This window comes from Fundulus heteroclitus, unplaced genomic scaffold (genome assembly GCF_011125445.2).
Source record: "Fundulus heteroclitus isolate FHET01 unplaced genomic scaffold, MU-UCD_Fhet_4.1 scaffold_42, whole genome shotgun sequence".
Classification (NCBI taxonomy): domain Eukaryota; kingdom Metazoa; phylum Chordata; class Actinopteri; order Cyprinodontiformes; family Fundulidae; genus Fundulus; species Fundulus heteroclitus.
The window spans coordinates 592,481-610,673 of record NW_023396835.1 but is presented as its reverse complement, the minus strand read 5'-3'; the positions used below and the strand labels follow the sequence as shown (position 1 = coordinate 610,673).

At 44.2% G+C, this 18,193-nt stretch overlaps 1 protein-coding gene across 1 annotated transcript; it reads right to left on the bottom strand.

The window, feature by feature from the left end:
- Positions 1–343: 343 nt before the first annotated feature.
- cavin4a (caveolae associated protein 4a) lies at positions 344–13,530 on the bottom strand. The gene is made up of 2 exons (XM_021312685.2): positions 12,644–13,530; positions 344–2,256 (listed from the first exon to the last, which is right to left on the bottom strand). Exons 1-2 carry the CDS (start codon positions 13,049–13,051, stop codon positions 1,705–1,707), a joined length of 960 nt encoding a protein of 319 aa, XP_021168360.2. The 5' UTR covers positions 13,052–13,530; the 3' UTR covers positions 344–1,704.
- Between the last annotated feature and the right edge of the window lie 4,663 nt (positions 13,531–18,193).

The following is an 18,193-nucleotide window of genomic DNA, read 5'->3' as shown; positions in this document are numbered from 1 at the left end:
TTTTACAGGCCTGCAGCTCCCACAGAGAACGATTTTTAACCTCCTTTTTCTGAATACATAATGTATTGACTACTTTCAACCAATCTTTTTGACAGTTGAACAAAGAAAAGCCAAGTGCAGTAAAACATATAGCAATAAAATAACCTGCAATCTTCTTTAAATCACAAAACTATCACTTTTAAAGTGTATTTGTTTTAAGTTTAACTGTCTATTATACTGTGTAATTGAATTCAACATAGTTATAAATATATATATTTAAATTAACACCCTCAAAACAGAGACCTGATAATTGGGTCAAATAAAAAAGAAATGGGTACCAAAAGAAACACACAACACAGTTGTATATATTTTTTTGATCCAGCAGAGGTGATTATTTTGTTTCTGGTGAATTTTATTAATACAAAATCACAACACAAACAATACAGTGAGAGAGACACTAACTGTTATGGTTTCTTTTCTCGTTTCAGCATTTAGGACTTTCTGAGTAATTCTATTGAAAACAAAACAGATGTCGAAACTAAAATATGGTCAAAAAATGAAAAAAGAATAAACCTAAATAAGTTTCCCTACTGCAGTACATGAATAGTAGCAGTACAAAGACATTAATACCATAGAGATATTCTCCTGAAGAAATCTAATGAACTGTATGTGTTTTAAAAGTCAAGTTTCTACTGGAAAAATTAAGAGCCTCCGATGATTGAAGAGTAGAAAATTTAAAGTCCAATCAAAGCGGTGAACTCAGTAATCATCTCAGGTGAATTAACTCAGTGCGCTGGCTGCACTTAAAAAATCTGGTCATAAAAAGCAGCAATTATTTTAACAATCATGTAAGAAAATGACCCCAGAACTAAAATGGAAGCTGTTCACTTCCAGATGATTAATTACAGACTGTTTAAGGTCAGTGCTGCTTGGAAGAGGGCTGCATTACTCTTAAATCTACATTTTTATTAGTTTTTATCACAAAAATCACGATGAAACTGCTGCTCTGGAGAAAGATTTCCAGGCTTCGTAGGCCAGATGTTGGGGAAATGTGCACCAATTTTATTCAGGTGCATCATAAATACAAAAAAAAGTTGTTTATGATGTGACAATCCTGACATATTTGTAAACAAAGACAGTGTGCAGCCTGATCTATGTTTAAAACCGACGCCGCGTGGCGTTCGTGCGCTCTGCAGGCAGCTTTCAGCTTCTAGGCGGTCGAACCTCGTTGTGTCTTCTACGCTTTGCTCTATCTAAGCTCCGGCCGATGTTCTGGCTTGCAGACGGAGACTAGTCTGACGTCAGACCAGCTGAAGCCAATTCGCCTTCTGAAACTGGACGTTTGTACAGGATTATATGTACATTTAGATAAACGACTGTTACGCGAGTGAAAACCTTCAGCATCACTTTCCAACTTCACCTTCCTTCCCTGCGGTCATGTTTAAGCGACAAACCTGCTCCGCCTCATCGGTTCTCCGATCCTTCGTATGAATCAGAGAAGCTTCCTACTGAACCCTAAACCTGATCACGTCTCACAGCTTTAGATGTTTAAAAGATTAGAAACAAACATCTGATTCCCTGGATTCATATACTTTATAAATAATTCCTTCTTTAAGATTTAAAGTCCCCCCCACCCACCCAAATAATTTCTATTTATTGGGACAACCATCTCTGATCTCAGACCTTGCTCCAGTGTCCTGCTTCCTGCTTCTAGGAGTTTTTCTGTTACTCTGATATCCGGGTAGCTCCAGCGTCCTCCACCGGTCCCTCCCTCTTTGTTTCCACAGAGCTCCCCGGCTTCTCCTCTACGGCGCCGGCTGGCTCCGCCTCCGCCTCGGCTCCCTCCTGGCCCTCAGCCACGGCCCTCTCCTTCTTCAGCTTGATGCGGAAGGTCTCTTTGGTTGGAGCTTTCTTGGCGATGTTCTCCTTCAGCCGCTCGCCGGACTGCTTCAGCCTCTCCCCTGCCTGGTGCATCTTCTCCCTCCTCTCCGGCGGCATCACCTTCTCGCCCAGGTTGTGGAACCTGGTGCCCAGGTTGTCTTTAGTTTTGCTCATGTTCTCCTTAGAGAAGGCGGCCTTCAGGGTCTCCGTGCTCTTTACCATGGACTTCTTGATTCGAGCGGCTCGAGAGGGATCTGGCTCCTCGTCTCTCAGGTACTCTTCGTCGGAGGAGAGGTCCGCAGGGATGTCGTAGGCATCCGGCTCAATCTCCAAGCCCTCCAGCCCAGGTCCTTTGGGAGATTTGGTGACAGCCACGGAGGGGACCTCCGTCTCGCCCTGCAATCACACAGAAACTTTACATCAGCGGAGAAATCTTGAACAGGCCTCAGCAATCTGAAAACATGTTGGCTGAAGCAAAAACATCTTCAGGGCAGTGTGCTCAAGTTGCAATTGCGTAACAACCTCCTGGATCAGTTTATACAACATGTAAAACATTTTATAGTTGGTTAAATATATAAATAATTGCCAGGTTCAAACACCTACAATATTTATTAAACAACACAAGGAAAAAAAAGACAACAGCCGTTAATTTCTTGCAAGGAGAACAGCAGAGAGATGCATTCAGTTACATCTTTCCTACTCTTCTGAAACATTCTCTGCTTCAGCCTCGCTTTTATTTTCATGGAGGAACCTAGTTACAGAACACGTTGCAGGGCTTAAGGAAGCAGGGAGACATTCTGCAATGTGACCTTTGACAAAATAAATTAGCAGTTCAGGTGTGCAGAACAACCTTAGCGATGGAGCATTCAGTGATCAGGAAAAGGAGGAACAACAGATGGCTGGAGGCAACTCATCACAGATAAGATAGAGCTCGCAAAAACATTTATGGTGAGGCTGTTTGTTGCACCAGAACTCACTCTGTAACGTAGGAGAGAGATATCAGTCATCTGAAAAACACTCTGATGTCGGAACAAACTCAAACCTTAAAACCTTTTTAATAATAATGAGTAAATACGTGATAAATGCAATGAACATAGTAAATAAAATAAAACATATATCCATCCATCTATTTTCTTACTCGCTTTATCCCTCATGGGGTCGTGAGGGGTATTGGTGCCTATCTCCAGGAGTTCATAAAACATATACAGAATAGTAAAAATAATTATAACAATAATTTTGTGATTTTGTTCAACAGTACCAAAAATCTCATCTGCTTCTGCAATATTTGGAATTTTCTTCTGAATTTATTGTTGGGACTCTTTTCTGGATTGTAGCAGGCAGTAAAAAAAAAAAAAAAAAAAAAATATATATATATATATATATATATATATATATATATATATATATATATATATATATATATATATATATATATATATATATATATATATATATATTCAAAGTTTTACTCACAGATACCAGACAGAAAAGTGAGGACGAAAAGCTGCAAGGAACTTTAAGCATCCGCATCAACAGCTTCTGCCAGGATTAGGATTGTTTAGACAAAATGTCTCCGTTTGAAGACGTTTCTGGATTATTTGACCTTCAGCACAGTTCCATCTTCTGCACAGATCTCTGTTTTCTCAGCGGACGGCTCAGCTGTCCACGCTCAGATTAATCTGATCTCTTCTATCCATTATGGATAAATTACTCTGCTGCTTATTAAACTGAAAGCAGCTCAGACAGAAACATAATATTCCTCAGAGATGCTGTTAGACCTGACCTCCAGCCCCTTCTGTCCGTCTGAAAACACCAGATCAAGTTCCTCTATTTTTACATATTAGGAGCTGATTGAGAGAAGAACCTGCCGGCACCGCAGCAGTAATAATAACCTCCCCGCCTGGTATCTGCTCCTCTCAGGTATTTATAATTCCTACAGAAATAATCTGACTGCACATTAACCTCAGCAGGTATTCGTCCCTTAATCATCCTTTCATTTTAACATCTAAAAAACTTGGATTTAACATTTAAAAAGACGCAGACAGCTGCTGTTTTCCTCGGCGAACAGGAGGTGCAGGAGGAAAATCCACCTGCTGCGCCCCACAGACGACTTTGGCTGTGAAAGAGAGTTAATCACGCCGAAAGCCGCGGCGGCCACCTGCAATGATCACACTCATTAATCATGGAGGCGTTGTCAGAGCGAGCCTGAATGCGGTGAACGACACGATAATTACAGCGAGCGGGAATCTGGGTCAGCGTATGTATTAATAACCTGAGAGGTGATGAAGAGAAAGAGCCACTGACAGCAGGTTCAGACCTTCAGACCTGCGTGTCTGCCTGATTACAGCAGCACAGCTTACAACCAGGCTGCTGCCCCCCTTCATCACATGGAGAATCTGAACTGCTGCTTTTTGAAAGCAAGTTCAGGTTTCTGCAAAAAAATCACTCCAGTCAGGATCAGTGGAGCTGCTGAGCTGGTTCTGACCTGGTTTAGGAAAAGAGCCATGAAACGACGTGACTTTGAGGATCTTTTCCAGCTTATATTTTACCGGACAGCAGTTTTATAACCAAGTGGGGTCCACCGGTTAATCAAGTTGTGTCTTAACGGCAACAATCTAGTCTATAATGTCTGTTCAGATGCAGCTGATGGTCATGAAGGCCCAGCAAGGCAGCTGGGAGGAAGAAATGGATCCGCAGCGATCCGGGCAAACGGTATTCAATAAAACTACAAACACTTTTTCTATAAGCTGCTTTAATCAGGATTTATGAATCCTGAAGCTAGAAGTGTTTTTCGACGGCTGTGTGTGGTCCACTGACCAGCATCAGCCTGGCAAACACCAGCACCACACAAGCTGAGCAAAGCATGCTAGTTTAACCAGACAGCAGTGCTGAACCTTGGTGTTTTATTCTGTTACAAGTTAATGTAAGTGATCAATAACCTCAGTGTGTTCAAAACATGTTATAAAGCCAAAATGCAGTTTACAGTTCGGCAAATTAAAATGAATAAGATGAAGGGATGTTCAGGCCCTTTGAATTTTCCTCATATTTTTGGGATTTTTATGTGAAAGCAGGTGACTGGATGGAGATGCACCCGTGAAAGTAACATTTTGTTGTCATCATTGTTGCAGATTCTCAGTTAGAGTTCATCCTGGACTTTGACTAGGCCATTCTATCACATGAAAATGCAGTGTCTAAACCAGGCATGTCCAAAGTGCCCCCCCCCCCCCCCCCAATTGACTTTGTAGAAAGATTTGGCCAACCAACACTTTATTATTTATAATTATTACAGACAAGTTAAAATGTTACAGTTACATGTTGGGTACAACACAAAAAAAAAACATCTATCCAGCGACTTTAACTTAAATGCAGACTTTGTTGCACTAAAGTCTGTTTGGAATGCATTTATTAAAATTGGCTAATTACAGATAGTCTAACTTGTTTATTTAAAATGATCATATTTTGTAGAGCAGATAAAAAATGTTTTGGTTATGTTCTTTTTTATTAATGTTTTGGCCCTCGAGTGCTTTTCACTTTATCATTTTGGCCCACGATCCAAAACCTTTGGGCACCCCTGGTCTAAACCATCCTATTCTGGCTCTGGCTGAATGTTTGCGGTGGTCGTCCTGCAGGAAGGTGAACCTCCGGCCCAGCCTCAGGTCTTCTGCAGCCTCTGGACGATTTTCCTCCAGGATTTTGCTCCGTCCATCTTCCCTTCAGCTCTGACCAGCTTCCTTGTTCCTGTCAATCTGCAGGGAGGGTGACGTTCTCCAAATCACTTGTCCACCACATGCAGCGTTTTGCATGTTGCCCAAAAAGTTCAGCTTTGGTCCCATCTGGTCTGTTTGTTGTTGCTCCTACAGAACTTGTGGCAAACAAGATTGCATAAATCTTTCTTTCAGGATTAGTTTTAGCTCACCATTCTGCTATCAGGACCTAATCTCTCCTGCTGCTGATTAAATGCACTAGCTTTTATTCAGGGGTGTCCAAGGAACTAAGACAGAATGCACGTGCACACCACACTTGTTAGATTTCAATTGTTGCAATGTTTTAAAAAGATGAATCATTATTCTTGCAGTTCACAAATGTGCAAAACTTTGTTGCTGTAATTTGAGGAAGTGTAAAAAAGGGGGTTGAGTACTTTTTGCAAGGTGTTATATGTGAGAGATGCAACAAAAAAAATCTCATAATCAGAATTTGCAACACCAAGGAAGTGCACAATCTGTGCAGAAATTAAAAACAGTAAATAAAGCAGCAAACTAGCTTCAAAGAATCACAAACATCTTTAAAGTGATCTGCATCAAGAACTGCATCACAGGTAAAAACAAAACGCCTTTAAAAAACATAATGCATGCATAAACACCACAGAAACATTAATTAACCAACGACACACTGCAATAAACTAGTTTACTGATGCAATAAGTGTATCAGTTATGGCTGAAATTATTGTTTTACCCACGCACGGAGCAGCAGGTCAGTGGGAATAAATTCAAAATTAAAATATTGCAAGAGAAAGCTTCACAACACTTCGTTTTTTTTGCCTTTTTATCCATTCATTGGCCTTATTTTGAGTAAAACCGCGAGCTTTTGGAGGCGTGTTTGGCTCCAGAAAATGTTCCCTGTTGTTTAACAGGTCACTGCTCATCACTTCACACAGAGCCTCCCAAACTAAAAGCCATTAACTGGTCTAAAATTAAACGTCTCAGTAACGTGTGCTGCAGCGAACGGCAGCGGCAGCCGAGGGGCTCTGAGCGCAGAGCGGCGGCCATTTATCTTTTTCTTATTACTGTCCACTATCATCATTCAGCCTCCAGCGACGAGCGTCTCCAACAAAGAAGTCCTGCTTTAATGACCGCAGCTGAAGCTCTATATAAGGACATGAAGTGAGGCCTCAGAATAACGGACAGCACATCCGTCAGGAGGAAACTCGACTCTCTGAGCGTCTCGGTGCGCAGGCCGGACTGCTCAGAGCTGAACCTGGACCCAGAGGGTCATCTGGAGGAGCTGAGGGAACCGTGTGGAGCATCTGAGCAGAACATTCATTAATGATGAGGCTTCACCTCCAGTTGGAGAGCAAACGCAGGTCCATTTCTCAGCTGACAAAAGAAAACAGCAAAAAAAAAAAAAAAAACACACTGGAAACTGACTAAAAATACCCTGAAACAGATTCAACAAAAACCTTCAGGGTGATAATTAGTCAGTGAGTCTTAACAGTGTTCCTTATATGGGTTTTTATTGTTAACATGCATCCTTTGTCCGTTTACAAGGACAAATAGACACAATAGAATAATTGTTAGACACATATTTTTTTTTTTTTGTAATAACATTGATCCATACCGAGGCAGAGTGATTAACTGAAAATGGTTTAAAATACAAAAAAGAAGCAGTTATTGGTCTGTTAAAATATGTCCTAATCAAACTTTTTGTGTTTTCAGGCGATGGGTTTTGCAGACGTTGAGTCCAGATCCATCTGTGCAGTTTTTCTTATCCTTCTTTTCAGAGTCACAGATATTTTCTGCAGATTAGCATCAATTAGCCCTTCAGCACGGCTTAGCTTGGTTAAGAAAGCTCGTTCTGACAACACTTCACCTGAAACATGCAGGTGAAGGACCCAGCCACAGTCTTTGGTGGACTGGTCAGATGTATGCTAGGCTAATGCAGCTTATTTGTGTTTTCACCTGTTAATAATGTGCTAATCCATATGTATATAAATCACCTAAATGTACATAAGTAATTTTAAATCTCTGCTTTATTTATTTGTTTTCTCTCACACTGTATATACCTTATGCACATTTTCCTCCTTTTGGTACCTTCTTTTGACTATTGAGCCATTGTGACACGTGAATTTCTCCACTGTGAGATCAATAAAGTCTAAATTATCTTATCTTAATAAGACATTTCAGCAATGTTCCAGTTGTGTGCGGACATTACGTGCAGAAAACCTTCATCGTCCTGTACCTTAATGAACTTGGCACCATAATACAGAGGGGAGTTGTGTTTTTCCCCTCTGGGTTTCCCTCAACTGGCTTCCTGATTGGCGACATGTCAACAGGCTATAAGTTTGGTTTGTTCTTGAGGAATATGACAGACGCTAGGATATCGGGCCGAGACAATCCAACATGCTGAATATCGCCAATCTGAGGTCGGAGCAGTACCGACGTCCTTCAGAGCAGACCAGATCACTCCTAACTCACAAAAGAAGGCAGGAATATCTCAGATGATTATTTTAGGAGACACCCGGATGTCCTTAAAGGAGCAATAAGTAAGACATTTACTGTAAAATCAACCTAAATCATTATTATCTGTCACCCAGGATGGAAGTAACATTCTCTATAACCAACTGGTCCTCCCCATCAACAATGTCTTAGTCACGTTTTTCTCCTTTCAAACCTAGAGGTACGGTCTGGTTCAGAGTGTAGTCCGTGTTTACTTCCTGGTTCCTTGAGCCAATCAGATGAGAGTTCCCAGGGTTCCTAAAACAGAGCGCAGCATTTGGTGTTTTATCTCGTCAAAAAAGCAGCAGCCTGCAGACATGGAAGCCAGTATGAGAAGCGGATCAGAAATAGAAGAGAAAACATCACAGACCTGTCCCGTGGAAGTAGAAACTCAGAACGGTTTCACACCGTTTAAAAACGGCACATTAGATTGTTGTGATTGGCAAGCTGTTGTTCCGATTTGAGCCACAAGGTGTCACTATTAGCTCCTTTGTATCCCCGGTGTAAATACAAATTCATTCGGGCTTCACAGCAGCGATGGACCGTTGAGGAAACGAACTGTTCTCTGTGAAGGCCTCGTTTGTGTGTGGTTCTGATGTGTAACACTGGGTGTCGGTATTACTTATTGGTCCTTTAAGATTGTCAGAAAGGCAAAAATCGGCATAATTATCTTGGCGTGTGAATCCGGCAGAAGTGATTGCTCACCTTCACTAATTGGTTTGGATGCAGCGTGACCCGATGATCCATTTTCACTTTCTTTCTTCCACAGACTTTCTGCTCTTCTTCCCATTTCAAATGGACAGCTGTATTTTATCACTGACCATAAATAAACTTGCAGTTGTTAAGGTTTACTGTTTTAATGTGAAAATAACCAATAAGTCTGTACATTTTGATGCTGAACGTTCACCTAAAAATCCATTTCCATGTGTCAGAAATACCTAGAACGTGCCTCTGCTGTTACAGAGGAACAACTCTCTGATTGGGTGACTGGAGACAGCTTTAAGCTCATTGGTTGTGTGACATCACACAATGTTGCCTAAAACTCTGCTTCTGATTGGCTGCCCCTTTCCCCCCCGAACCACATGTGTTCAGCATGTTTTTACTTTGCAACCAAACCTGACAAAGACCTGCGTTCCCAGATAGGAAGCCGGACCCAGCTGAGTCCCCTGGAACCGGACCGTTTTGGGACCAGTAGATGAGATGGATCTTTGTTTTGAGTCAGTTCCCTACACCAGTTTGTACTTTTGTGACACTTCTGTCCCCCATCTTAGACCTTTCTTTAGGCCAGGAGGAAGCTTGACTATGTGGTTACCCAACCGGGTTCCGAAACACAAAGAGGGGAGCTTCCATAAATCATGAAAGCCGGAACCAGAAGTGGGAACTTGAACTATAAGAACCTCAGGGTTTGGAACCGTTCTGACATGGCACTGTTAATGTGAGCTGATGCCTGAACTGCACTCAACAAATATCCATCCATCCATCCTGTCTATCCCTCATGGGCTTCTGAGGGTTGCTGGTACGTATCTCCAGTTGTCTATGGTGAGAAGCGGGGTTCATCCTGGACAGGTCACCACTCTATCGCAGGAACTGAACAACTAATGAGGATTATTTGTAGACTCCCTCTGCGGCGTCGGCGTCAGTAATCCTCAGATATTCCTGTTTCGCATCATTTCAGGCTCCTCTCTTCCTGTCCTTTAACAGCTGTTCTCAGGGTGAGACTGACGGACGGCCGCCCCTCGCTGCACATCGATCCGTGCGTCGCCTCAGACTGGGACCCGGGGTGACAGCAGTTTATGGCCTGTCCCTCCTGGCAGCGCAGGAGAATGCTGTGATCCCAGAATAGGCCCCTCTGTCACAGATCCACAGCAGCTGTCTGCTGCACACAGAGCTCCCGTTACTATTCTGACAACCTGGACATGAGCGGGGCCAGAAGAGCGAGGGCGTCTCTGCCTGCAGAGCTGCACACTAAGGCCAGCTTTAAGCTGCAGGCACATTTCCACACGCAGCGGAACCGTTTACAAGCAGCTGAACTGACACATCGCATTTTTATCTCAGATAACATTATTTAGAATAAAAAGGAGCTAAAAGAGAAGCAATGCGATCTGCCAAACACTAACCGGAGAGCAGGACACAGCAACAAGAGCTGCTCATTAATGGGACGTTCTACTCAGTCAAGTAAAACGGATTTATCTGCTTTAATTGCTGCTGCTGGATGTGTCCTGGTGGTGGCGCTAAGCAAACTGGTGAGGTAACCTCATCAAACGTCTCATCCGGTAAATGTTTGACCCTCATTCTGCGTTTATCTTTGGTGGAAGATCAAACGTATGGAGGGTAATACATCTGAGCAAACAATTCTATTAAATTTTATTTATATAGCGCCAATTCATGAAACATGTCATCTCGAGGCACTTTACAAAGTCAAATTCAATCATAATATACAGATTGGTAAAAAATGTCCTATATAAGGGAACCAGTTGATTGCATCAAAGTCCCGACAAGCAGCATTCACTCCTGGGGAACCGTAGAGCCACAGGAAGAGTCGTCTGCATCGTCCATGGCTTTGCAGCAATCCCTCATACTGAGCAAGCATGGAGCAAACAGTTGGGCTTATTAACCTTATTGTAAATAAAAAGCGGCGCAGGTGAACGCCTCACCGTCCCAGTCGGCTGATGTCTGAGCTAGAAAACATTTGCAACGGGGTTTATTGAAACCCTCTGGTGATATTAAAAACCAAGAAGAAGCGATGGATAGAGGGTATTTGTGGATCCAGCTCTGATGGAGCACCGTGAGGCGCATTAGCCGGGGTTTGAAAACCTCCATGAAAGGACATCCAGGATGCTTCCGTACCAAATTAATCTCCTGGGGGTCTCTCTGCTGAGAAGGTGCAGCCGCTCTGAGCTCCTCCTGGATGATGGAGGATGAAGGTCTAATCTGGATCCGCCGCCGTTTTCCAGGGTCGTCCTTGTGGTCATGACCACCTTCACCGTGACAAAGGCCTCCTGGTCACCCTTGAGCAAGGTACCGAGATGCTTGAACTTCTTCACTTGAGACAAAGAGTGGTTCACCTTTTCCTGGTCGAGAACACTGGTTTGGAGGATGTCTTCTCGTCTCTGTAGCCTTCAGCTGCAACCGCTGGTCTGAAGACACCAACCCAACCAACCATCCAGCAGAGGCGAAAGGAAAGATCCTCTATCGTCCCACATGGGGGAATTCAGGAGTCCAACCAGACGCCCTCTTCTCTACAGCTACACATTTAGGTCCTGTCCATGGAGACCAGAACCAGGACCAGAAACAAGGAGCAGCCTTGATTCAACCAATCAGCAATCAGCCCGTGTGTTTATAGGGGTTATATCTGGATGGGCCTGGCCAGCAGATGCTGCATCCATTGGCTCGCTCCGTTGAAGACACAGTTGGAGTTTTCCAGATGTATGAGACGCTAGTGGGGAATCCCATGATGCCTTCTGTTACCCTGTCTTAAGCCATAAACTCTCCCAAGATTTCATTTTAAGAGGAACTGGCTTTTAAAAACAACAGCAGCTGATTATTTCCATCAGAGATTGTGTCCAAAGTCCATTTGGTTTCTGCCTCCAGATTCGCCTTTAACTGAACCAAACTGTGACAGACGTTCCTGGGTCCAAACATGGCTGACCTGACCCAATAGATCCATCTTAGTGGTGTTGATTTGGTGGAAAAAGGTTTTATGAAAAACAAACAAACATTTTCTAATTGAGAGAAAATGCTCAGCTAGGCCCGACTAGGCCAAGACATTTACCTAAAGCCATGGAGGTAAATTACAGCCTGATTTAGGAAGGAAACAGACAGCAGTGCTTTATTAATCAGAGAGAAAGAGCTTGGTAAGATTTGTTATTTAATGCAGGTTGTTTAAATCTAACGACACATAAAAACCAGGTTAATCTGTAACTTAGTCTCCGCCCCGTCTGATCTTTCTTCTGGTTAAAGTCTGACACAGCTCTCCTGTCCGACCAACGCCGACCCGTCTTTGATCAAAGGCAAAACGCCTTCAGTTCAGATCAGCTCCTCTTTCTGCTGGACCAGCAGCTTCCAGAGAAACGCCCTGGATTAAAAAACCATGCCTCCCCGTCCGTTTCCTCCCCAGCAGCCCTCTTTGCATGCAGCTCAGAACGCGTCTCCATCTGGACGTGAAAAACATGCTTCAGGGCCATTCCTCCATGAATCGTGGAGGTTTTCCAGCCGATTGAGGCCTTCATTGGGCCCTCCTGCTGTAAAGATGAAGCTTTTTCTGAAAAGGGCTGTAGAGTCAAGGGCCCCTTATAGTTTGAACTTCGACCGCCTAATGACGAGAGTCATGGTTCATCAGAGTTAAGATCGCCCAGTTTTGCCCTCATGCCTGGCACTCAGCTACACTCCAGGCCTTTTTCACAGACTAAACCCAGTTTTAAGCTTCAGTTTTTATGTTTTTCTTCACCAGGTGAATTTGTTCTGCAGTCAGATGCGAGTCAGAGAAAACCCCCTAAACCCATCGCCTCCAGGCTCTGGTTTCCAAAGAGCGCGCTGACAGCTGGACGGACCCGCGCGGCGTCTCGTCTTACCTGGTAGATGACCACTCTGAACTTGTTGCGGGTCAGCAGCTCGTCCTGCGTGGACTCCACCTTCTTGACGCGGACGTTCTGCTTCTCCACGCGGGCGCGGACCTCCTTGACGTTGGCGCTGACCTTGCGGGTCTTCTGCAGGAGCTTCTCCACGGTGCCGCTGGTGTCGCCGTGGTCTTTGGCCAGCTTCAGCACGTCGCCCTGGATGGTCTTGATGTTGTTCTCCAGCTCCAGCTGACGCTCCTCCATGCGCTGCTGGCAGGACTGCACGTTGTCGATGATGCCGGCCACGCGCTCCAGCAGGGACAGGATGGTGAGGGCGCTGATGGGGTTGCCCGCCTCGTCCTCCACCCCGACGATCTCCAGCTTCTCCTGGACGCCTGCCGAGCGAAGCTTGTGCTGCTCCATCGGGATGTTGGGGAGAGGTTTGGCAGAGGATGGGAATCTACAGGTTGAGTCAGGAGACCTGGACCAGGAGCGTTGGGGTGACCAGCAGGAGAGCGGAGAGTGGCAACACCCAGCCGCTGTGAGCCGAGCTGGGGTCTGGGAGCGGGGGAGAGGGGAAACTCCACCTACCTCCCTTTAAAAACAGGTGTCAGGACACTAAATGAGCAGGATTCAGATCTCCATGGGATGTGGGCCAGGCAGTAAACTCAGGGTGGAGCGTCAGTGCCCCCCGAGCTAAAAATACCAACCCTGTAAGACGACACGTTGACATTTTGGGAAGATCCAAAGTGGGGGACGGTGGAAGCGGCCCTGCACCACTTTGTTCCACCCATGCACGGTGATTCATAATTTCCAATCATTTCCACAGCTGTGAAACGCGTACATCAGCGAGAGCTCAACAGGCCGTGCGTCTCTCTGCAGCGACCCAGGCGGAGAAGCTCCAGTTGTCTGTTCTGATTACTCAGAGCGGGGATGTTTTCAGGGGATTAGACGCCGCCGCTCTGGCCTTTTTACGCCCCCCCCCGGGACGCCAAGTCCAAACATTGACAGAGATTGAGATCTGAAGCCCTTTATAGAGATGACTGACAGTAACGCCCGGCTCTCCCAACACAGAAACTGATCTAGGCTGAGTACAGCCGGTGCCATGAGAGGAACACTGAGACATAACGGCTCTTTGTTATCCACGATTATCATCTATAAAACTGTAAAAACATTCAGATTTACCATATTGAGGATTTAAGTTAGCATTAACAATCGAACAGAAGCATTTTTTGTGGGTTTTCTCCATCCAGCATCTTTCAGATTTATTGTCCCTCCTGATAAAGAACCATAAATAAACTCATAATCTGAGGTTTTAACAATTAATAACAATTCCTATAAAATATAAATGCCACTGAAGTGCTTTTGTGATTTTTTTAAATTTCCTTTTTAAAGACGTTGTGTCTAGGAACTTTTAATTAGTAAGAGTCAAATTCTGATTGAATTTGACTTTGGAAAGTGCCTTGAGATGACATGTTTCATGAATTAGCGCTATATAAATAAAACTGAATTTAATTTAATTGAACAGCTAAATAACTGATAGCAATGAAACAGATGCCAGCTTGTTTTAGTCGCTCCTCAAAATGGGAAAGACAGGAGAGAACGGCAGATGCGTGTTGGTCATCATAGATCAGAAAACCTCCAAGGTCGTCGGATGACTTCAACCAAGCAGCTGGTGAATTTCAGGGTGAATGTCAGATTTCCAAATGCCTGTCAACGCATCACCAGAACCCACTTTGTACCTCCTTCAACCGACCGAGGAGTGAGTTTGTTTTCTCAGGACCAGCCAAGACCGGCTCCGGTAGTTAAATATACTGAGGATTCCTACAGCGGCAAGAAGATTTAAATAGAACCAGGGCCAAGTCTTGTAGAGGAAGACAGAACACGAAGTCCTGCGAAGGGCATTCGTGACAATGAAAGAGAGACGATGTAGGAGGAAAGATCGTCTGTGAATAAAGTCATATTCACTAAATTAGAAGCTGTGTCTCTGTGAGACCTGTCAGGTCAACATACGTTTAATTAAGCCTACAGTTCTGTATCGAACATGTTTTTTTTATTGGTCTGCTGTAATATTTGTGTGGTTTTATTCACTGTAAGCAGAAAATCACCAGCATTAATCGAAACAAATGCATGGAAACATCAGCTTGTATCGAATTAATGCATGTAAAGTGCTTCACTGATTGATGAGTTACTGAAATAAATTAACTTTTGAATAACAGTCTGCATTTCTAAAAAACATTTACAGGTACTTTTAGTGTTTTATTGTGGAATTTTAATGCAATTATGCCATAAATAAATGTGAAAGCTGCTAAAACCTGCATTTGTTGTTATATTTATGTTCAGGCAGAGTGACTAAGGACCAAAGAGCCTCCGGCTGCAGAGGCGCCTCAGTCCGGCCTGCCTGGGGTTCCAGCGGCTGTTCCTTCCTGATCTGCAGGTTTTCATGAATGAAAGCTGGAAACTGGTGTAACAGCGTCGGGCCGCCGGATCCGGTGGACCGGGCCCAGCAGCTGCAGCTGTCGCCCTCGCTCCTTCAGGCTTTAAATATATATTTACAGGCCCAGCATGCCCCCCCCCCCCCCACCACCACCACAGAAATGCATGACACACAGTGGTGTGAGGGCAGCCGGTAACTTTGGCTCCAGCATCTGTTTTATTTTAATATTCTTTTAATCATCGGATAAAACACGTGCTCCTTGTGACGCCATCTTAGTTTAGATTCTGTAACTTACAAAGAATAAAGAAAAGGAGAAAAAATAGCGTAGCAGCAACTAAATGAATGTCAGGAAGCAAACGACGGATTTAAAAATAAGGTTATTGTCTGAGCTGGAAGTCATTAGAACGGCTTTTCGTTTTTAATTAGACGGTTAATGATGAGCTCCCTCCTCTGGCAGGTGGGCGGAGCTTCAGAATAACAGCCGAGGGCCACAAGCAGCCTCGCCTGTCCCTGTGTGCAGAGCACAAAGTGCCAGAGCTCCTGTGATTGTTCTGATATCAGCACGTTTTAGCAGCTTCTGCCGTCAGCACTGCTAAAGCAGGAGAAACCCTGATGGAGATGAGACAGGAGGCAGCTCAGTTGGAGGAGCTGAGACGATGACGTGTGGTCCTGTAAACGGAGATTAACAAGGTTATAAAATCTATAGTCACTGCAGAGTTGATCTTCTGCCTCTGTGCTGCTTCACACTCCTGTCAACATCAGCTGTTTGTCTTTGAACAACGTCATAAATGCTGATTTTTTTACTCACAGTGACCAAACTGGCCAGACTGAGTATCAAACTCACAATAAAACGTCACAGTTTGTTTGGCGGTCTTGTTTTAAATCGTGATCCAGTGAGATAAAATTCACCCAAAGAGACGTTTGCATGCTGTGTTTTTAATTCACATTTGCTGCCTAAAACGCAGCCAGATATGCTGGGAACGGTGGGTTACCCGCTAATCTGGTGATGGAAAACGCACAGAGGGGGTCTGAAAGGGTCTCAGCTAGTTTTCTAGACCATTTATCCTGCTTTGACCTCCAAGAAGACCGTATCAGGATGGTTGGAGAAAGGAGCTGAAAGCTTTGCTCCGTCTCCAAAACACGAGACGTTCACCATCAGCTCTTTGCCCATCTTACTCATATTCATCACAGAGAAAGGCTGGGGGAAGACGCCGTCTCTGCTGGAACAGGTCTATAGCGTCCTGCAGCGCCGACCTGCAGGTACGAGCCTGGTGTGCAGGATGTGTGAGGTCTGCAGAGACGTTAGCTGCCCTCTGTCAGAGCCCAGACCTGGATGAGTCCAGGATGGAGGGAAGGTCACGCCTCGGCTCTCTGCAGGAGGAAGTCAGAGTGCCCGGAGAGAACCCATGCACGCACATAGAGAACATGGAGAGCATGCAAACGTCACACAGAACCATCTGTACGATCTTCTCACCTGCAGCAGGGAAACGTGGTGATGTGACTCCAGCAGATTATCCTGCAGCCGGTTTCTAACCGTAGTCTTGGTTTGATCTGTGGTCCTGATCTGTCACCTTTTATCAGAGCCAATGAGAAACTGAACCACAATCCATAGACGTTTGTAACACTGACCTTCAATCATGATGTATTTCTCTCTGTTAGACTTTTAAAATGATTTTACTACCAATAAAAAAATGAGCTGATATACAGAGGATAACTATAAGGGTATAAAATCATTTGTCTTCAGGTGGAAAGTGGAAGAAACTGACCTGAAGCCGTTTATAAGAGAAGCTAATGTGTCAACAATAAACTTTAATAATCATTTAAAATGAGCGCGTTTAATAATGATCCATAAAAACTGGTATAAAACATGGAAGAGTAGAGCAGCAGCACGGCTCGGGTTCATGGAGCCAATTAGGTGAGAAATGATGGTGCAAGTGAGACTTTCATTATTACTTTTGAGTATCTGCATTGCAGCGTTTTAATAAGTCGGGTCAATTAGACGCTGCAGGGAAAATAACAACGCAGGCTCTATAAGGCAGTTCTGTTATTGTTCCGCTGATGAATAATCACTCGGTTTACACCGGCAGATTAAAACGGACAATGAGACGGGGATGTTACGCAAGTCGAGAGGAAAAACGGACAAATCAACGCTGAACGCTACAGGAAGCAGAGAAATAAAGACATAAATCACGCAATAGAGCGGCGATCAGGTCTGAATACAGACGGATTTATTTTATCAGAGATTAAAACAAGATTCCAGGATCTACATGCAGAAGATTAACAGGCAAACACTGAGAGAGCAGGAAAAATGGCCGACAACGAGGAGAACCAAGACAGAACAGAGAACCCAGTCTATAATAGAACCCAGCCTGAAACAGAACCAACCTAAAACAGAACCCAACATGAAACAGAACCCAGACTGAAACAGAACCCAACCTAAAACAGAACCCAGGATAAAACAGAACCCAGCCTAAAACAGAACCCAACCTAAAACAGAACCCAACCTTAAACAGAACCCAGTCTATAATAGAACCCAGCCTGAAACAGAACCAACCTAAAACAGAACCCAACATGAAACAGAACCCAGCCTGAAACAGAACCCAACCTGAAACAGAACCCAGCCTCAAACTGAACCCAGCCTAAAACAGAACCCAGCCTGAAACAGAACCCAAACTAAAACAGAACCCAACCTGAAACAGAACCCAGCCTAAAACAGAACCCAGTCTAAAACAGAACCCAACATGAAACAGAACCCAGCCTAAAACAGAACCCAGCCTGAAACAGAACCCAAACTAAAACAGAACCCAACATGAAACAGAACCCAGCCTGAAACAGAACCCAGCCTGAAACAGAACCCAACCTTAAACTGAACCCAGCCTGAAACAGAACCCAACCTAAAACAGAACCCAGCCTGAAACAGAACCCAACCTAAAACAGAACCCAGCCTGAAACAGAACCCAGCCTGAAACAGAACCCAACCTTAAACTGAACCCAGCCTGAAACAGAACCCAACCTAAAACAGAACCCAGCCTGAAACAGAACCCAACCTAAAACAGAACCCAGCCTGAAACAGAACCCAACCTGAAACAGAACCCAACATGAAACAGAACCCAGCCTAAAACAGAACC